This window comes from Pterocles gutturalis, unplaced genomic scaffold (assembly GCF_000699245.1).
Source record: "Pterocles gutturalis isolate BGI_N339 unplaced genomic scaffold, ASM69924v1 scaffold1778, whole genome shotgun sequence".
Taxonomy (NCBI): domain Eukaryota; kingdom Metazoa; phylum Chordata; class Aves; order Pterocliformes; family Pteroclidae; genus Pterocles; species Pterocles gutturalis.
In genome coordinates, this window is record NW_010117722.1 from 5,438 (window position 1) to 26,819 (window position 21,382).

Below are 21,382 nucleotides of genomic sequence, written 5' to 3' on the forward strand. Positions count from 1 at the left end.
TCTGTCCTGTCCATTGCAGATGAAGAAACAAGTGCACCTTTTATTCTGTACTATCTTCTTTTTGGCCTCTCCCACAGGAGGTACATCAGGAGCACCAGCATGCATTTGCTCATACCCAGATGTTCATTTTCAAGGTAGTGTTTGTCAGGGGCTGTTGGAAGATGCTGAGAGAAGAAGTTTCCTGATGGGGAAATTGTGTGATCTTATCAAGACAGAGGAGCTCATCCCAAGCAAACATTCGGTGTTGCAGCAGAGCCATGGGGGTTGTGAGCATGCCAACTCCTGTTGTTATGTTTCTTACTGCTAAAGGCAGTGCCTGGGAGCTCTGGCCACTGACCTTGCTGTGCGAGGCGCTGAGCGATGGGTGAAGAGACTGTCCTGCTTTAGGGACTTTGAAAGCCAAGTGCAGAGCAGCGTCTTTTGCAGCTTTGCAGGAATCTGCTTTGGCTGCCTGGGTGAGTCATTCTTTGGCCAGGGATGGGAGTGATCGTTAGTTTTTCATTATTCTCAATCTATAACAGTTAACGGGTGGATGAATAGATTTGGTTCCTTGGGCTGGTAAATTTTCTTGACAGTGGTGGAAGGCTGCTCTATGTCTAGAAGTGAAGTGGGTGTTTGTTCCAGTTGCTAACGAGGAAGAGAAGCCAAGGGGGTTTATTGTCTGGGGAAAGAGAGTGCACTAAATGGTTAGCAATGAGCTGCCTCGAGTGTGTACACATTGAGTTGACCCAGAGTTCACTCCTCGCCTCAGGAACATTGCCAGTGTGGAATAAAGGGAGGGAGAGAAAACCGGGAACAAACAAGACCAGGGGTTTTTTTTCTTTTCTTTTCTTTTTTCCTCTCTCTGCTCAAAATACTTGGAACAGTGGAAATGAGAGATCCTTTTGTTCTTTACTGTTTCTAGTGTGGTGGGTTTTATTTTTTTTTAACAAGAACCTACTAAATTTCCTGAGGCACTCGGTCTTGTTGCCGAATGCTAGGTATGGCAGGGCAGCATCTGGCAGACCAGCCAAGTGGAGAGCTTTGAGAGGCTTCTGATTTTCCAAGTCTTGCCTGCAAGATAGTGAGCCCCTTGTCATTGCAATGCTGCAGAGCAGGCAGACCACCCTGAGACATGAGATGCTGCTGCAGGTTAACAGAGTAATTATTTTGTTTTTAATTTAGTGAGTAAAAGTACTGTGAGGTGCTAAAAAGAGGGAGAAGCCTGCTGTATTGCCCGGGTAGCAGCAGTACTCAAAGGAAGGAGGGGGACAGTCTTGTTCCACAAAGGCTAGGAATGATGAAGCAAACAGGATGACTCATTTTTGTGACTGATTTATCTTACCCCCGCAAGGAGTTGTCCTCTGAAAGCAGAGCAGTAGCAGCCTAACGTGTCCCACCAGAGGGAAAAATGTAAGGTAACCAGTGGCTGCAGTGCAGTGTCTCTTCAGCCTAAAAATGTTTTCTGTCCCAAGCTGGGGACATTGTGACAGTGCTGCGTGAGGAGGGACCGCTTAGGTAACCTGGCCTTAACACACATTGTTTTAAAGTAATTTTTGTTTTAGTCTTCTGTGAGGGGAACCCCCCTCCAACAAATCCCTTGAGATTCTGGCAATAAGAAAAGCCTTCATAAAATGTGCTCCATATTCAAGTCACAGTACAGCAGTTGATGCTAAGTCAAAGATAATTTTTGCCTTCAAAACCTCACAACTCCTCCCGGGGCTTCTGAGGAATAATGCTAACACACCTCTTTACATTTCACAGAGGAAGAAACCAAGGCTGTCCTCAGAGAGGTGTCATGTCTTGCTTCTGCTCTTCTGGATTTTGATGAGAATAAATGTATGTGTGTGTGTGTGTGTGTGTGTGTGTAGAAGGAAAAGAGAAGGATGCTGAGCACAGAGCAACACTTCTTCCTTCTGTCTCTCTGCAGGTGACCTGCTGCCCTGCGGTGTGCTGACATGATGACAGCTAGCAAGGTGGCCGATGTGAGCAGCAAGTCTGAAAGCAGTGTCTGCAAGTCTGTTGAGAGGTGAGAGCTTTCCATGTTTCAGTGCTGGGGTGCTTTGCTTGTGTTTATTATCCCCTACAGAGAGAAAACCAAAGGAAGGAACCCGTCTCTCTGCTCTGCACTATCCCTCCCTCCTCACATATTAAAACACACCCCTGTACATCTTGGGTGGTTTCTATGCCGTCTCAGGGCTGTGATGCTGTTCATTTTAGCATCCAGTCAGACTAATAATGTCCTAGACTCACAGTGCTAGAAGAGGTTTGCCCGAAGGCAAGACCTTTTATGCTAATGATATCCCTGTCAATGTTTGCCCTGCCTGCACTTGACATCTTCAACTCTGGAGACTGCGGACTCCTCAGACAAGCCCTACTGACCCCACCCATTGCAGGTTTTTCACAGTGTCCAACCTTGATTTCTTCAGTGCAATCCAGCCGCCAGTGGCACAGCGATGCCCCCCTCTCTGGGAAAGGCCACGGTGGTCACAGTGCCAGCTCTTAACCCAAGCTGACTGTCTCAGTGGCAGCATCACGGAGTTAAATATATGTGAGGCTGGGGATGAGCAGTATCTGGCTTGGGTCCCATTTTTGCTCAGAAACCCATCCTAGACTCAATTTGCACTACAACTGAGTCTGCAATGGCTGCCAGCGTGGCTTAACTCCAGGACAAAGCTCAAGCCCTGCCAGTGTGCAGGGTATCCACATGGATGCTCTTACAAGAGTTCTGAGTTCTGGAAGAGGCACGTTTGATACATTGAAGTTAATAGAGCAATTTTCTGAGTGTTGGGATCACGGTTAAATGGGACTAATGACAGGGATTTTTGTCCCAGTAAATACATTTTGTTGTCCTGGTGCTCCTTCCCATGTCCAGACAAACCCCAAAGATGGCTAAGTGTTTTGGTTTAGAAACATCTTGCATTAAAGTAATTGTCTGTTCATCTGGAACTTCACTGTATTGGTAAAATATCACAATATTGATATTGTGATATCACACACTTGGAAATCCCTGTACTAAATATATTAGGGAATTTTGGTGCAGTTTGGACTCAAACAGTGAAGATGTTTAATCCTTTGCTCTGAGAACGTTGAATCTGGTGTCTGGGTGCTACATCACGTTCTCTAGGCCAAGGGAGTGTACCTAGGTCCATGGGAGCCCAAGCCCACATGTGGCCTGGGATGCTAGGGCCGTAGAAATGTAATAATAGAAGTGCAGTCTTTGTGCATTAATATGCATTTGGAGAACATCTGGATGGACTGAGAGAGATCCTCTGAGCAGGCACTAGAGGAATGCCAGCTGTATCATATGTTTTATCCTCTATTAAATAGCAGCAATTTTGCTGTTGTTTGCAAATGGTCTATTTTGCATTTATTTGCAGTGGACCTGCTAAATGCCCTGGCAACGTCCAAAACACTACTGCACTTCTGAACACACACGCATACACAGACACACACACACACACACGCTGGTGAACTTCTCATTAGTATGAGCATGTCTGATGTACAAAAAATTCTTCTCTCATCTGCCACCCACTTCTGCCACAGAGAAAGGCTTAATTTTAAACTGTGTCTTAGTCATAACAAGAGGAGAGCATTGTGTTCTGGCTAGAAGGACCTTTCTCTGAGCATCCTCCCCCATAAGCCCATCTCTCAAATGCTTGGTTTGAGCATCCTCTGCTGCTATCAGCTTTACACGTAGAGCTTGTGGAGCTGATGGGCTAAACCAAGGGCGAGCAATGGTGGTGAAAATTTCTTCTCTTTTTGTCTTTGGTGTGTAGGTTCAAACTTGCAGATAAAAACAATACAGCAGCTGTGAAGGAATCAGAAAGTCCTTTGTGTGGATTTTTGAGGGAGAGATGTTCTGAAGGTGCCTCTGTCACCCTGGGTTTAACATCTGAAGCTGAACCAGTTTCATCTGTGGTGAAGAACCCACTGGGAGCCTTGGAGAACTTGATGCTGGATCCAAGGCTAGACTGCTTTCAGCAGAACATGCTTAGTCCCAAAATGATCATCAGTGACCCATCTGTGGATCTGAATGTTAAAGAAAACAGTAAAAACATCAGGAGACAGATAGGAGGCACTCAGAATATAAGGTCACCTGGAAAAATTGGCTTGAGGAATAAGTCCTTTAGCATCAAGGACAAAATTTCAGAATGGGAAGGGAAAAAGGAAACGCAGTCTGCTCCTCGCAGAGAGGAGGAGCAGGGCATTAAAGAGGAGCACAAGGTGCCCTGTGTAACTGAGAAGATGTGTGGGGAAGCACTGGTGACTCGGAAAGTGGAGACCAAGAGACTTAGGAACTGGGAACTAGAGTGCAAAGGGGCAGGCAAAGAGAATGAGCGGAAAGCAGGAGCTCGGAAAGGCACAGGGCAGGCAGCAGAGAGAGAGGGGGAACTGCAGAAGGATGATGAAGTGGAGCCCAGCCCTGGAAAATGCAAGGAGGTGAAAGGTGGGAAGAAGGAGATCCAGAAGGAGAATCTTTCAGTGCTTAGTCAGGTCAAGAAGCTAGAGCAGGCTTTGAAAGATGGCTCAGCAGAGCTGCAGCCACAGTTGCCTGGCACTTACTATTCCCCACAGTGCTTACAGGAGAAGGCAGCACAAGGACACGCTGCTCCTGAGGTCCATGAAAGCATATGTGGGGCTGAGCTCAACAAAAGGCTTCTTGGCTTGGACTCTGAAATCAGTGAGCCAATTTTTGGGACTCTAGAAGAGGTAAGAACTTCTCATGTGAAGTCCAAGGACTGCACGGTGGAGAACGTGTACACAGAGCCAGGGCTGCCAGAGAAGAAACCCTTCATCAACCCACTGCCAAAGCCCAGGCGGACTTTCAAACATGAGGGGGAAGACGACTGGGTGCCAGCAGCTAGGAATAAAAGAAACTTACCCCCTCTGCCATCCATTCCTCCCCCTCCTCTACCTTCCTCTCCTCCCCCATCAGCTGTCAGCAGGAGGCTCTGGAGCGGGAAGCACAAGAACAATGCTGACCACAGGTATTCGGGCTGTGTTTTGCAAAGGTGTTGGTCTTGATGGTGGAGTCTCACCTTCCTGTATCTCACTGGGAGAGGCGGATCATCCCTGGTCACTCATAATCCCCAGAGAGCCTTGCTGGCCATAACCAGCACTTAGTCATCTCTCTGAGAACGTGTGAGGGGCCAGCACAACTTGGCTGTGAAAGGATAAGTCATGGCAGACGTGAGCTTTAAGGTCACCGTATTGTGTGGCTTAACCTTCAAGCCCAAGATTGAGGGGTTTGGGGTTTTGTTTTGTTTTTTTAGCAGAATCATAGAATCATAGAATGGTTTGGGTTGGAAGGGACCTTAAAAATCATCTAGTTCCAACTCCCCTGCCATGGGCAGCGATAAAAATCTATTTAATTACAAAATGACTACAGCTGGGCTGGAACAGAGTCTGGAATGATAATCTCTAGACTCGACCGCAGCATTTTCACTGTTCATAGTAAACCTATTCCTCTAACTGGATCTGGTGTGTATATATTCTTCTGGAGTGCTTTCTTGCCTTTTCTCCCCTGCCACATGATTGTCACATATTTTTGGGGTGGGGAGAGTAAAATGCACAGCTGTTTCTAGTGCCCTCTGCATAAACTGTCATAAAAATTCTTGGCTTGAATGCAGGAAGGAAATAAACTTTCCAGGTTTGTTAGGTGGAGGACACTTAACTGTATTTACCCTTTCTATGATCCTGCATGCGAGTATTGCTTTCCTGTACTGCTCAAAGTGAGCTGATTTTGGGGTGCCCCAAAGGGTGGCATCTGTGCTGTAAATGGGACCTCTTACGGCCTAAGGTTCTGTGCAGCGTTGCAGGAGGTGCCATTTAACACTTGCATCTTCACAGTGTGCTATTCCCATGACAACCCAGATCATCTATGGCATCCCTGAAATGCCATTATATATATGGCTGATAAAAATAATTGATCTCAGTGTTACTTTTTCATGCTTCATATGGGATGCGGCTGTGAAGGGTTCTCTTCTCAGTAATTCATTTTGCTGACTGTGTTCATTTTGCATGTTGGAGAAGTGAATTAGCTGTGATTTGGTTATAAATACTGGCTAATGGTATTGCTCTCCTCTTTGCTCCTTATCCCCTCCCATCAATGGTGCAGGAAGTCATATGAATTTGAAGACTTGCTGCAGTCATCGTCAGAGAATGGCCGGGTGGATTGGTACGCGCAGACCAAGCTGGCCCTCACACGCACTTTATCTGAGGAGAACGTCTATGAAGACATCCTGGGTAGGAGCTTTGGACAGGGCAGGAATTTGACTGCTAACACTGAGTAACTGAGAAGGTTTGTGGTGAACAGGCACTCACTGGAGGTGCTCAGTAAAGTATCTTTATTATCCACATGCAAACCAAGACACATTTCACACAGATTATTGGCAAGTAATAAGAAAAATGGATGGAATATTTCAAAACGCATCAGCTTCAAAGATGAACCTGAGGCATGTGGGAACCAGCTTTTATTTTTTGTTGGCATCTCTCCTCTGTCTTCCTTGTGTCCTGTGGACTAATTCTCACAGCTCTGGTCTGTCCATTTTGGTGAAGTTGTCAGCACTGAAGTGATACAAACAGTCTGAAAACATGGCCTTGTAGTCAATTCCATGGTTCAGAAATGGGATTGTGTATGGCTCCACGTACCCCTGAAGTTAAAAAACTAGGTCCCACAATCTTTGAGTTTTATTTCATTCTCTAACTTTGATGGCAGATCAATGCCATTTTAAAGATTATTTTCTGTAACACTCTCAATTCATATAATGTTTTTTTAATATTGTGAATTAGATGTCCTTTTATGGAACACAGAATAGAAGCATCCCTCTTGAAAAAGCCTTAATAAGTTTTAGGAGCTGTAGGCTGGTGCTGTGTAAAGCTCTTGGCTGAGTTTAGCAGAATAGGAAGCGAAGACCTGCATCAGCTCTTGCCGTGCAGCTGTAATCCTGCAAAGGTGGTCTGAGTTGTTCAGTGTGGGGGAAGCTGTGCTTTCTCAGGAGCAGGCAGGGCATTTTGATAGAAATAAAATCTGATCATACTTGATGAGGAAGATCTCTCAAAGGAATCATGTTCATTTGGGACTGATGGCATACAAGGTGATGCCAGTCCATCCTTTTTTGATGTTTTTGAAGCTTTTGGCCTCATTTGTTGAACTAGGGTCTTTGTGTTTGCTTTTTTTCATGTCTTTACTTGGGGGGCCAAAGGAACAGGGAGTGCCTGAGCAGCTGCTGTGTTTTTTTGTGTTGGGGCGTGGTGGGAGGTCTCAGAAACCACTGAGTAAGGGTCACCTCATCAGCTGGAATAACATGGATAGCATTACAGAGAGGCTGTATAGGCAAATCCATTCATTCAAACACAAGCATACCCCTGTGTCCCAAGCTTGCAGGGAACTCAAATACTAGGCTGAAATTCCTCTCCCCTCCAGGCTTTAGTTGCAAAGATTAGAAGAAAACAAAGTTACTGGTAATTGTCAGCTAATGGGGCATGTTTGTTGTTTTGTTTTCTTGCTGCTTGTTTAGGCTTTGCCTGAAGGCAGTCATCTTAACTGGTTCCTGCAGTCCTGGTGGTGTTAGCATGGAAGCTTGGCAAAAGGGGTGGACAGGGAAAACTCGGTTTTGTTTTTCACCAAACTACAGGCGGGTATGGTCCATGTGAAAACTACACCAATGGAGGGGGAACCAAGCCTCTATCCACAGGACACTAGTGCTGACCCACATATAGTCGTGTGTGTCCATCAGGGGATGCAAGCACATGCATACACCACATATTCATAGGTATGACTTGGGTGGGGTTCAGCTGTTGATGGGAGAACCATTCCCTTTCCCAGCAAGTCACACAAATTCCCTTCAAGCACCATCTTTTGTTACCTGTTCATTATTGCTTAGCTGGAATATTGGAAATTGTACTAGGCAGATAGATTAAAAGATTCTGTGTCAGAAAGAGAGAAACTGTGTTCTTTCTTCTAGACTGATGCTAATTGGACATGCTGCCAAGCAGTTTGAGGATGGGGCAGGCAACAGAACCCAAGCCTATTCTTTTTTCTCCAATCTACCTAGTTATGTGACAGCTGAAGTATATTTTCAGTACTGAAGTCTGCCATTGAAATTAGAAAGTGGAGCCACTTTCAGAGACAGGAGCATGTTTGCTGACAAAATATTCATGCATACTTGCTTTGCTGGTGTCACACATGCTTACCTTCTCCTCCCTGGTGAATTCATATCCATCACTGTAGCGCTGGGTATCACCAAGCCACAGGTAGAACATGGGGTTGGAAAAGACTTGAGTCCCAGCTGTTGACTGGGATGGCATGAAATGATGTCAGTGAAGAAAGAAATCTCATAAATTGCTTGGCTGTGCAGATGCTTGGGGTAAGCCTTTGTCATTGCTTTTTTAGATGCTCAGATAGAGATGTTACAACCTGCTTTGTTTCAGAGTTGTGTGTTCTTTTTGAACACACTCGTGGTTGCATTTCACAGCACTGCCAAAGAGTGGCATGTAAGTTCACTATATGTAATTTTGGGTATTTAAAACTCAGATTAGTTCCATGCCTTATCTCCAGAATTAGTGGAAAGAAAGAGACACCTCTATGTGGTCATTCCAGCCTTGTGTTTTTGAGGGGATCCTAGGTAAGAATGAGCTGAATGTTACTTTAGAGGTGTCCCTTTCCCACCCCTCACCCTTCAGGAAGAAGGCATCCTGACTTTGGATGGGCTAGGTTAGGTGAGGTGAATCCTTCCCTTTTTCTGAAGTGGGGCATGTGAGTGAGGCATCCATGATTGGTAGATGTGTTTGAAAACCTATGTTGTGTAACAGACATCTTACGTTCAGAGAGTGGATTGAATCTTTCTGCCCAAAGATAGGGTCAATGCAAGAGCAGTGCATCGCTTCAGCCCCAATTAAATGATGACCAGAGTTCCCCCTATAATGTGGGGTTAAAACAGAGGAGAGAGGACCCTTATGCTAGCCTTCAGCTCGCAGTTTCATTTGGAGACAATTCTGAGACTGGAGAGAAGGAAATGTAATTATGGACTGATGTGCATGAGAACTTCACAGCTCCTCTGAAGACAGGGAAATGAACTTGAGGACTTGCTGGGTCTTTTCCATCTGTAGTATCTGTGATACGTTCCTATGACTACATATGTCAGTGTCAGGGTTTGGACACTGTCCAGTGAGCAGCTGGACTTCTAGGGCTATGGAGAGAATGAAGCAATTGCAGGAAAGAACAGGTCTTTATGTCTGATGTGGGAGGTGGGAAAAGGCCAGCAGATCCCAAAACAGATTTTTATGGCAAACCTCAAGGATTTTCTGCACTTACAATCTCTTGTTTGTGGCTTTTTACTGCAGATCCACCATCGAAAGAAAACCCTTATGAAGACATTGAGACCAACAGCCGCTGTTTGGGGAAGAAATGTGTCCTGACCTTCCCAGCATCCCCCACTTCTTCTGTACCAGGGACTCCCACTAAGGTACTTTGATACCTCTCCTGCTCCAGAAGGTTTTTGGGTGAAATCCAGGTCCTGTGTGGAAAAAGTGGAGTTTTGCTGATGACTTTCATCACGTCAGGTTTGGTTTTTTTCTTTTTGTCTTTTACCAAAGAGATTTATTGCCCTTTAGGAAGGTGAAAAAACAGCATTCCCTTATATAAACGTGTATATGTAAGTGTTGACTTTCACTTTTTTTTCACTCCAGGGCTACCTTCCCCTGATAAGGGGGAAGACCTTTTGCTGTTACGGTGGAAGAAAGGTCTTCCTTCCCCCAAAGAGGGCATTTAAGTGCTTGGGTAATCAAGCCCTGCAGTGGTCTTGGCTAAGTGTCAGTGGGCGGGACGCAGTTTGCCCATGCTGATGCCAAGATGCCTCAGCAGCCCCCTCCATTAGGATGCCTCTTTTGCTCTCTCCTTGATGGCACTGGTTGCTGGTAACTAGTGCAAGTGGTGGGTGTCTCCACCAGCAGCACAGCTTACAGCCTGGTGCCGTTTTCCTCCTTGGCAGTTAAACAAAAAGAAGAAGTAAAACACTACAGCTCTTGCTCAGAGCTCAGAACTTACTAAGGCCAGCCCAGTTCTCAGCCTCCTGAGCTGTTACGGTTGGTTCTGGTTGTCTATTTAGATAGTCCAAGCCTGGAACAGCAGGGGCAATGTGACAGAAGAAGTCATATTGGCAATAACTGTGTTCAGAGCAGATAGCAGGAATCTAAACGCGGTTTTTCTGACCGAAGGGTTTTCCCATGCTCTCCAAGTTGCAGCTATTATTAGAGTTGTTACCCAACGTTTTCAGAAGTTTGGCTTGCAGCATTTCTTGATGTGTTGCTCTTTTCCAGCCAGCTTAATCAGCAACTGAGGTTTCTCTGGATAATTCAACACTTAAAAGGGAAAATTGTTCTGTGGTTCTCAATCCATTTTCCTCATTGCTAGTTAAGTCTAGAGCAGCAAGGGTCTATATATGAGTGTTGGGATTAAGTTGATTTCCCTCGGAGAGCTTTGCAATCATCAGTGCGCCCTGATTTCTCACCTGTGCTATCAAAAGGGGGCTGCAGTGTTACACAGAAATGCCTTTCACCATAGATAGGGTTCCCAGCAGGAGACACTGAGTAAAGAGCTGAAAGGGAGTAATTATGTTACACTATGATGCTTTGACATCTAAAAGCTGTGATCTGCATCAGTAAGAGAAGAAGTGCTGCAGCTCTCTTGGCAACTAACAGGTTTGCAACTGCAGCGCGAATCACACTGGAGAGCCTGCCCAGGCTAGAAACTGATGGGGAATGGGTCTGGACAGACTTTCAGTAGTAGCTTATATCATTAGTGCAGGATGAGATTCTTCAGTGCAAAGGCACTTCCCAGACTAATTTTAATGTGTGATTTCTCTGTGGGCGGTAAGCGTTTTTCTGAGTTGAGCGTCTTCTGCCCAAACCATCCAAAGATACCTGAGCTAAGCTGAATGAGTGCATTGGTCTGGCTAATAACTGCTGAGTGTGGCTGTTGATGGAGACAGACCATTCTGCTGCCTCAGCTACAGCACTACTGTTCAGAATTAGCTTGGATACCTCTCCCTATACCACTTAGTGCCACGTAGATACATCCTCTGGGAGTGCAGAAACAGTGTCCACAAAAGGTGTGACTTAACCTTGTCATAACTGCTGGGAAATTCTGTAGGAGAGAACAGTTCTTACTGAGCATCTTTCTGGTTAGAAGTGGTTTGCCTTTCTTTATCTGGAGCTGAGCTCTCTGCCTCTCTGATGCTGTTTTTGTTCAGACTTTAAGAACTTTGCTCTGGTACTTAAATGTGCTCACACTGAACTTGCTAATGAGCTTAAGAGGAAACCAGTCTCCATAATTGTCTGTCAGGGCATTTCTTGTACCCTCTTCTGAAATATTTAGTTCTGTCTACTGTCAAAGACAGACATACTGACAGTGCTCTGTGTCTGGTCTCACTGCTTCTCTGTTCCTCCTGGCTAGCTGCTCCTTACCCAAATGCTTGTGGTTGGCTGGTTGGTTAGTCTTGTCCTGTTTACAGTCCCAGCCTCTGGGTTACACAACTCCTGGGAGATTTTCTTTCACACTAGAGCAAGGCTTCTCGGCCAACCCCTGAGATTGCATTCTGTTCTGGAATGAATATGGGATGGTTTAATTGCTGGTCAAGATAGTCCTGGTCTAGCCTGGCAGCTGGGCAAGGTCCTTGTGTGTGCAGAAATCTGTGAGTGCTGTCAGAACTTGGGCTGTTTTGCCAGCTGAATGCTGTGGCTGCCCCATGGGATTTTCCACCATGACAGTGTTAGCAATGAAGTAAAGGTATGTAAGGTGCTGTGTTCCTTCATTCCTTCTCCTCTGTTTCCAGTTGCTTTCCAAGCCCATTTTTTTCCGCCAAAACTCAGAGCGACGGAGTTTCAAACTGCCAGATATACGGAAACTGAGCCGTGATGGGACTGGGTCACCATCCAAAGTCAGCCCTCCCTCAACCCCCAGCAGTCCAGATGACACCTTCTTCTCCTTGGGAGACCCTCAGAATGGCAAGAGGAGAAGGAAGATTCCCAAGGTAAATCTTTTTTTGCTTGGCTTCTTCCAGGCAGGAATGTGAGTATGAGGGAATGTTTTCTATAGTTTCCAGTGTGGCATCTTGGCAATATAGATGTTGTCTTGGCAGTTGACTTGATTTGTGTGTAGTCCCCTTTCTGCTTGAAGGAGAAGGTTCATAAACATCTCTGCGAGTTTTGAAGTTGGTTTTTCCATCTGAGCTATCACGATTATCAGGAGAGATAAAATAATAGTAATAAAAAAGCATTTTAGTTTTTGGATAAAAGTTGAAGTTTGTCAGAGGGGAAAAAAACAAAATTTTTGCAAAAAGCTTACCTCATCGTATTTTCTTCTTTGCTTGGTGGATAGGACAGTCAGAAATTGTCTGTGTGTTGTGTTGGTGTTCCCTCCTGGCAATCTGTTCTTTGCTAGGTCTCATTCATGCATTGGCTGTTGCTTAATTCAAGGTAAGGTGTGATTGTAGGTGAACAATGAAAATACTGACATTTGAGTGACAAAAGGAGTCGTCTGTAGTCACGAGCATTTTCTGGAGCAACATTTCCTACTTCATATTTAGATACACCAGGACTCCCTTTCAATTTTTTTATTTATTTTTTTTCCCAGATCTAGCAGGAATTTTATTCAATCCAAATGAGGTTTGACAGCAATCTATTGAATGTTTCAAAAACGCATTTATGAAAACACAGTTGCTTATTCCAGTCTTTGCAGGACAAGCAGAGGCTACCAGGGACTGTCTGTGGTGATTTTTTTCTGAACCAGCAATTTTCATTTGGGGGGAAAAAGGGATGTGTTTGTGTATCTTCTTTGTTTCCTGGTTGCCAGATCTGTGTTCATGTTTGCACATCTGATTTTTGAATGCTTTCTCTGTATACCTCAGCTCTTCAGGAACAAGCCAAAGACTTGTTTGTGTAGGGTCTTCTTTCCCAGTATGCCTACACATATGTGTGTGTTCTTGAGCTCTGTCAGTGTGTTCACACATGCTTTTATGTCAACTGAAGTGAAGATTACAAGTATATATTTACTGGGCAGTGGCCCAGAGCGGTCTTGCAGCGTAAGCTTAGAACTGAGATTTACTGTGTCAGTGTTAAGATCAACCTGAGACTTGAGCTGGGTGACTTGGTGGAGGCTGCATTTCCACATCAGAGCATCCTGCCTTTCACTTAACGTTGGATTCAGAGTTCCCTGACCACGTGTCTGATGGTCCTGTCTTACCTTGAGGTCTCAGGACATATGTGCAGGGATCCCAGACTTTCTGGAATAGATCTGAATGCTGTGGCCATGTCCTGCTGCTGCTGCCTGGGACCTTGACAAGGAGGCAGCTCTGCTCAAGGAGGCTTGGGGAAGCCTGGCATGGTCCTTCTGCAATTCCACTCCCGTTCAGGGACGGATAGGGTGACCAGAGGCACTGAATGAGCCGCAAAGTCCAGCTATGCCCAACACTGAAATGCTTTCTCTCTTGGTCAGCTGAGAGACCGGGGTTAAAGGATTTGCAAAGCAAACCACTAGTATAAAGTATGTGAGCACCGTTGGCTCCCACCCATCTCCATTTCTTCAGCATTCCTCGTATGGTATGTTTCCCCCATGTTTAGTATGAAGGCTTTTCCAGCACATCCCACAGCAGATGTTAAAGGCATAATTAAAGTTTGCAGCCGTTCTCCAGACAGTTTTCTGCTTTCAAACCTGCAGACCAGGGCAAGTTCCCCAGGGGACCTCCTGGTGCTCCCTGGAGCGTGGACCACGATATGGAGAGGCCCAGGTGGGCACTGTCAAGATCGTATAGCCAAACAGTGTGGAAGTGCATTAAGGCCTGGCTTTTCATCAGGGCTTGTTACCTCGGGCTCTGGCCATGCCAGCATGACCCTACTGCTCTCTACCAGGGTGAGCATGGCCATTGGCAGTGCAGGTTCAGTTTGCTGTGCAAGGTAGATGCTAGTAATTGTCAGATCTGGGCCATGAAATGAAGAGTTTCAGTGTGTCCAAGGTTGGGAAACAGAGCACTCTGCATGAAATTGTAACTTACTTTCTTGCCTGGAGAGGAAAATAACCTTGTTTGTTTGTTTGTGTGTTTGCTGAGCAGCTTGTGTTGAAAATCAATGCTATTTATGAGGCACGAAGGGGAAAGAAACGTGTCAAGAGACTATCGCAGTCTACAGAGAACAATTCAGGAAAAGGTAAAGAAACTTTGAATCATCATACATCTAAGACTTTTTGAGGGCTTGCCTTAGAATTTAGGCTGGCTTGGTGATTTAAATGATACTTTCTAGCACTTCTAGTCCAGGGTGAGACTGAACTGGAGCTTCCACCCTTTCTTTTGAGAAAATAAAGGCTGTTTCTCTGCCCAAAAGACTTTCATTAAAACAACTTTTTTTTTTCCTTGCTTCATTTTCATTCCATGGCTTTATATGATAACCTTATAAGTCACACCAAAAATGTCCCCCTTTTTTGATGTTTATTTCTGGAACAGGCTGGAAGCTTTGGAGAGGAATGTTCTGTCCAAAGAGTTTGATTTGTTGCGATCAAAATATTTTGTGAGAATGTGTCACTTTAGTGAACTGTCCAATGGAAGACAGTAGATTTTGAAACAGTCTTAGTTCCTTCAGCATCCCAATAAACAAACAGCCTCAGTTGGGAAACAGGGTTTCTGGACTAGGCTGTAGGACCATCTCCATCATCGCAAGACCGAGATTTTCAGCCTCCCACTGTCAATCAGCAACTAGCCAGAAGTGTTCAGGTGTTTCAGAGCAATTACTTTTAAACATCTCATCTTTGTAAAACTTAAAATTATATCTTTCCAACACAATATTTTTTTCCAACACACCCTAATTTACAGTGGAAGGTGACCATCAGCTCTGCTTTTTTCCCACAATTACTTGTTACTATTTATCCTGTTTTATATAGGATATACGCCCGCAAGGTGGATAAATGTGTTTATACGAAGCATCCCAGACTTGTCTCTACATCATTTTTTATACCTCTTTCTGCAGCATCTAAGGCCTCATTGATAGAAACAGGCGATTGCACCATATTGACCTTGAGTCTGATTCAGTCTGGCAATTGGGTTTTTTTGCTCATTTGCTTGTTTTTATCCCTTATCCTGCAAACTATTGCGTATTAATCAGTACTTTGCCTTGGTGTTGTGCTTATACAGACTTGGATAATATACTGGTCTGGAATTTTATTCTTTATACAGCTATTCTGGCTGTGCAAACTTGATATTGTTGTTTGGGTTTTTTATCATTATTCCCTGAATGAATGGGAGGATACCAAGGTTGGTAAGCTAAATGTCTGTGGGTGTGTGCACCCATGAAAAGAACGAGGCCCTTGGGATCTGTACTGTCTTCCCCCTGAAGCTGCCAGGCCTGGCTTTGTCATGCCAGTGATAAGAAATGAACGGTTATAAATAGACTTTACTTACTTCATCTTCCACTTTCTTTTTTCCTAGTTACAGATGAAAACAGTGAATCGGACAGTGATACTGAAGAGAAGCTGAAAGGTAAGGCAAATGTGTGAAGAGAGCAAATGGCTCCTGATAAACTCCACTCTGAGATCCTGGGTCAAGATCTCTCTGTGTTCTGCCCTTGGAGAAGGAGCTTGTTCCCCTTCAGAACACAGTGAGAAAACAAATATGTCAATACTGCAGAAGAATACTCATGGGCAGAGGACTATAGTCCAAAATAGACATCCGTTCCAATTCCCATCAAAGCTCTTTGCACTGCCTTTCCTAGGAGAGGGCTTGGACACTGTGGAAATGGCGCTGAGGTTTTCTAAGTACACAACCACAAATGTGTGACCAGGCTGACTGAGGCAGTATTGTATGGGACAGAGTGTTCAGAAAACCCACTACACATTTGCTAAGGGAGAAAGCTCACCAGCCAGACTGGCTCACTAGAAAAATAGAATTGCACTATATGATTTCTTGCTAGTTAAACTCTTCTTCTGTGTTCGCTGAGTTGGGATAAAGCACTGCATTGCTTGCTTTGCTCCAGTAGAGCTATATGGTGTACTGGTCTCCATAATATTCTTCTGAAACCTTCCTGTACTGGTAGTGAGCCCTGTGACATGCTGGTGGCGTTATAGTCTTTAGGAAATTTGTATGGCAAATTCAAAATCCTGTCAGAGTTACAATGCAGGATGGAAACTCCCTCAGATTCCAAAGTTTCCTGACTCACAGTGCGCACCTGATCTGGGTGGCAGGTCAGTTTCCAAGCTGAAAAGACAGGCATAAGCAGCAGTTGGGCTCTGTGTCAGCCACAGTGCCTTGTGCTTAGGAATGCTCATCCTTACCCTCTTTCAGGTTTTTAGAACAGAAACCTCATAAGTTCCCTCTTGTGAGCAGAGCTTCCCACACAAGAACTGCTGTACACTCCTGCTCTCCTCTGCATTTGAAAATCTTTTATCTGTACTGCCATGTTAGCAAGATCAAGCTGAAAATTGCTGCCACCACCTACCCTTTGAGTGGTTCTCAGGCTAGTCTGGAGGCAGGGAGAGAGGGTTTGCACTCAGATTGCACAGAAACTACATTCACAACTGTCTCGAAACATGGTGTTGTGAAATAAAGTCCATGTTCAGATGTAGCTGAGAAAGGCAGTATAGATGTGGCCAAGAAGATTCAAACTCCTGTCTGTTACTGGTTGCCTTAGTGAATCCTGTGCATCATCCTGTGCTTCTCTGTAACATCTGAGTAACTGCAGCTGGGAACTGTCTATAAAGGGGAAGATGGAGATCGTGTGAAGTCACCTCAAATCCCATGGCACTGGACTCTGAACAATATCCAGATCCATGCCTGGATCTGTGTGACTGTGCAAGTCTACATAACTGTGAACAGGAGCTCTGGCACTTGCTATTTGCTCTAGCTATGCCTGTATTTTGCTTTATGCCTTGTTGAACTGGTGACTTTCCTGTTTTTAAATAGGAAAGTGAGATGATTGAGCAAGTCTCTTTCATCTAGGACTTTTGATTTTGTATGTTTTACTTAACAGATCAAACACGCCAGCCAGTTACCTCTGCTTAGCAAGTCACTGTATATCGTCTGAGACACAGTAAGTCCTCAGACAGCAGTCATCAGACTGCATGTCAGAGCTGTAAGTGCTGACCCTTGGGAAGGAAAAATGTTCAAAGACAAACTCTGCCGTGATGACAGCAGTACAATCCTGGTATCTTTAGTAGGTTGCACAGAGTATAAACAATGCGGAGCCTGAGCAAGCTTCTCAGAAGCGCTCAGCATTGCTGTGACACTACTTCTTTTGAAGTCCCTTGTAAGACAGAAACCACTTCTGAAAGCTTTTGAAGAATTACACCCCTAGAGCAAATAGCATAATAGGTGATCAGAGAAAGGAGTCTAAGCCAACTTTCCAGGGCTTTAACCGCTCCAGGGATTGTTACACACACTGATTTAACAGGCACCTAAAGATTGCTTTAAATTATATTGCCTGGAATAGTCCATGAGTGGCACAACTTTACCAGAGAAAAGGTCAAAGAGTCTATCCAAGTATATACCACCTTTCAAGAAGCCCTGTCTCCCAAGCAGATGACTTATGTATCTGGAGTTCCTGCAATATCCCTGTGGTTGTTGTTCCTGTCAAAACGTTGCATTGCCACCCACATTTGCAAAAGCACAGTTGTGAGAATGTGCTATAGTCTCTGCTGGTAGTTAATTCTTTCTTTCTTTTGTAGTAGGGGTAAGGGAGACAACATGGAGATTTAATTTGGGATGCGACTGTAAAACAAAGCAGGGGGGTGGTCGTAGGGAACCTCATCTGGTCTCTTCTCAGCAGGCAGCTTTTCATTACTTTCCATGCTGGAATGTTTATTGTCCCACAGCTCATGTGTGTTGCAGTTACAGCTTGCTTGGCAGTTTTTCTTGTTTTCCCATTGTCTTGGGTGAACTTGTAGAAACACAGTCCTCAGAGATTACTTTTAGGCACAGGAAGGACTGGCATGAACCAGCTTTTTTCATTTGCACCTCTTTTCACATTTTTTTGTTGTTGGCCTACAGCCCAGCCTGCATTACTGAAGCTGGGAGTCCCCAGTGTTACCCAGCCACTGGAGCCCTAGCCTGACCTCAGTGCTGGTCTTGTAAAACCATGGGGACCGCTACCCACAGCCTCCTCTGAACAAAGTTGGTCAATCACCTAACTGTGCTGGCTTTGAAAGATGCGTAAGTGAATGCTAGGATGAATGCCCAGACATTATCTATTACACCATGTCCCATATGGATCTCAGTTTGGGTTGTCGTCAGCTGTAAAAGCTATCCATGAAATTTTTTTGCTGACAAAGCTCTTCAGGGTGATGGCACGCATAAGGTTACTTCCCATCTTTGTCAATATCTGTAGTGCAGCTTCTAAATGGTTCCCACCTCTTATGCAGCCACTGACAAAGTAAATGCAGTGAGGTAGTTTTGAGTTTATCCGTAAGTCTCTGCAAAGCACTGTTGGTGCTCTGTGCAAAGAGCTAGACAAAGTCACAATCTCTGATCTTCTTCTTCGTAGCTCACAGCCAGCGCCTGGTGCATGTGAAATCTCGCCTGAAGCAAACCCCGCGGTACCAAACCTTGGAACGGGACTTGATCGAATATCAAGAAAGGCAGCTGTTTGAGTACTTCGTCGTGGTGTCACTGCACAAGAAGCAGGCTGGGGCTGCCTACGTCCCTGAGGTTACCCAGCAGTTCCCTTTAAAGGTGCGGTGTCTGTCAGGAAGGTCTGGTTGACATGTCTCGGGTTGCATGGTGCACTTGCACAGCTGGAGAAGCCACAGCTTGTCTGTTGACTGCATGTTATATCAGTAACCCCTCAGCTCTGTCAGTGTTCAGTGAGACTGAAGATAGAGGGGCTGCAGTCACCCCCCCAAGAATTGTCATGGCATTCCTCACTGTCGAAAGAGCAGCTGATTTAGATCTTTTGCTGCCCTTGGCTATGACTTTTATGTTGCTATTCCCTTTCTCCCCCTTTTGTCTTTAAAGAAAATTAATGCTTGGGAGAAGGCACGTGCTCTTAAAGGGAAGGCACAGCTTTCACCAATAGTCTAGCTCAAAATGGGGAAGGAGGAATGGGAGAAACACAGAGCCAGTGTAACAGCATGTTTGTAAATGAGATGGAACTAGAGCTCCCCTCAGACATCAGTTCTCTTGCCTCTTGCTGGGGGATGTGTCCCAGGTTGGAGGGACAATATAGCAGGGGCAGGTGCTGCAGATGCAGGGCTTTGGTAGAATTGGGAGCACAGAGTTACTTTAAGATACCTAAAGATTAGGTGAGCCAGAATCACAGAAGTTTTAATATCTTCCAGGCAGAAGCTTAGCCTCTCTCATCACCTCTTCATTTGTCACAGAAAAAATATTTGAAGTCATTCCATCCCCACATGACTAATTGGAAACATTCCTTCTCTGTTCTGCTAGCTCGAGCGCTCGTTCAAATTCATGCGTGAGGCAGAAGATCAGTTGAAAGCTATTCCCCAGTTTTGCTTCCCTGATGCAAAGGACTGGGCCCCCATTCATCAGTTTGCCAGGTAAGTACTGTACTTTGTGTCCTGATTCATGAGAAACAGATTTATGTATCAAGCTAATTAAATATGAGAGCTGTTACGGTAGAAAATAGGGCAGAGCACTGAGCGGGATGTACTGGCAGTGCAAAAAGATTGTAGGTTTATTGTGTTTGTATGTCAGAGACTTCTAATGTGAGTGATGGGTATCTTGTCATTGTGGTTTCTCTTTCTGCAGTGAGACGTTCTCATTTGTCCTGACGGGGGAAGATGGAAGCAGGCGATTTGGATACTGTAGGAGGCTGCTGGTAATTACCTGTTTTTTTTTCTTCTCGTAGAGATGCAGCCTTCTGTGAGGTTGATGTTACTGGCACCCATTCTGGAAAGTGGAAAGCTGCTGCTCTTCTCTTTCAGTGTGGATAGAAAGATTTGCTCTCTTCTGCCCTGCTCAGTGCTGGAGTCCCTTTCTGAGTACCATACCCCACTCCAAGCACAGCTCTTTTACCTTTTCCTTACACCAGTGCTTAACATTACAACTATGGACTATTGTTTCACCATTAAGCTGAATGTAGGTTTTGTCTCCCTTAGGTTTAGATAGATGCTAAATGTTGTCTAAACCTGTGCTAGTCCTGTAGACTCAGAGTTGTCTCTGAAGAGCAGTGTGCCCTGCCTTAGTCATTTGACTTAGGAAGGTTGAGATCGTACTGTGGATGTGCCCATTTATCCCCACTGTTTCTAGTGTACGAGGGTTTGAGCCAGACTTAAGGTATTAGCAGCAGCAGCATGCTGTCAAATGCCTGCCAGTTTTTGAGCCATCCATTGAGCCGCAGAACTTAGAGACCGGTCACTCAGCCTCTGCAGTAGTTATAACATTTTCTTGGTGTTTTTTGTGTGTGTATTTGCGTTTGTCTTGAAAGCCCAGTGGGAAAGGAAAGCGTCTCCCAGAAGTTTACTGCATTGTGAGTCGCCTTGGATGCTTCAATCTCTTCTCCAAGGTGAGGGGGGGGAGAGAGGGAATTTGTGCTGGAGGCCAAGAGAGATCTCAAAGTGAAGTCAGCACCAGAAGAATGGGTATCAGGAAGCTGTCTGAAGAAAGGGCCTGAAAGGGTGTTGGCAAAGCGACTGCACGCTAATTCCAGAACCTAGTGAAAACACAGTTAAAAGGAAAGCCAGATAGTCAGCTGTTGCCTTGTTCCTTCAGCAGAACTACCAGAACACAAGAACTGAGAGATTAGAAGGTGGAGTCCTGACTCTGAGGGTGGTGGGGAGTTTGCAAGTTGTAAGCTTTCCATTGACCTCATTGGAGCTGGATTTCTCTTGCTGAAGGAAATTAAGGGTCTTCAATTGCACCATTTACCCTCTTCATTATGATTCAAGGCTCCGTTGATGCTGGGTTAAGGAGAAAAATATAGAAGCTGGTGCACTTTATTCCTGGTGTTATGTTCCTCTGCCTGAATTACATGTTTTTGTGTCTTCATGCTTTTATTTCAGATCTTGGATGAGGTTGAGAAGAGACGGGGCATTTCCCCCGCCTTGGTGCAGCCACTCATGAGGAGTGTCATGGAGGCACCTTTCCCAGCTTTGGGCCGGACAATTACAGTCAAGAACTTTTTGCCAGGCTCAGGAACAGAGGTAAATACACCACCCTAGAGAGAGGGAGACTTAGGTTAGCAAACAGTGCAGGTCTGGCAACTGGAAGTTGTGACTGTGACATAGCACTGGAGATCTTCAAGGACAGATTGTCTGGCAGCTGTGGGGCAGGGGAAGCTAAGGAGTAAAATAAGGGACCCAGAGGGGATGGTGTGGAGGCTTTTCCAGTGACCATCACAAAGGAAATCATGAAGATAAGGTAAAGATGAAGGTGAGGATACATTAGCTGTGCTAATATGGCAAAAT

At 45.0% G+C, this 21,382-nt stretch overlaps 1 protein-coding gene across 1 annotated transcript in view; it reads left to right on the forward strand.

The window, feature by feature from the left end:
- The first annotated feature begins 1,937 nt into the window (after positions 1-1,937).
- DENND2A (DENN/MADD domain containing 2A) overlaps positions 1,938-21,382 on the forward strand; it is a 36,703-nt gene continuing 17,258 nt past the window's right edge. The window contains exons 1-12 of the mRNA XM_010075882.1: positions 1,938-2,008; positions 3,759-4,970; positions 6,101-6,228; positions 9,328-9,449; positions 11,817-12,014; positions 14,091-14,184; positions 15,456-15,506; positions 18,502-18,689; positions 19,404-19,513; positions 19,725-19,794; positions 20,404-20,481; positions 20,978-21,118. Coding sequence (XP_010074184.1) covers positions 1,938-2,008; positions 3,759-4,970; positions 6,101-6,228; positions 9,328-9,449; positions 11,817-12,014; positions 14,091-14,184; positions 15,456-15,506; positions 18,502-18,689; positions 19,404-19,513; positions 19,725-19,794; positions 20,404-20,481; positions 20,978-21,118 — 2,463 coding nt within the window. The remainder of the gene's footprint in view (positions 2,009-3,758; positions 4,971-6,100; positions 6,229-9,327; positions 9,450-11,816; positions 12,015-14,090; positions 14,185-15,455; positions 15,507-18,501; positions 18,690-19,403; positions 19,514-19,724; positions 19,795-20,403; positions 20,482-20,977; positions 21,119-21,382) is intronic.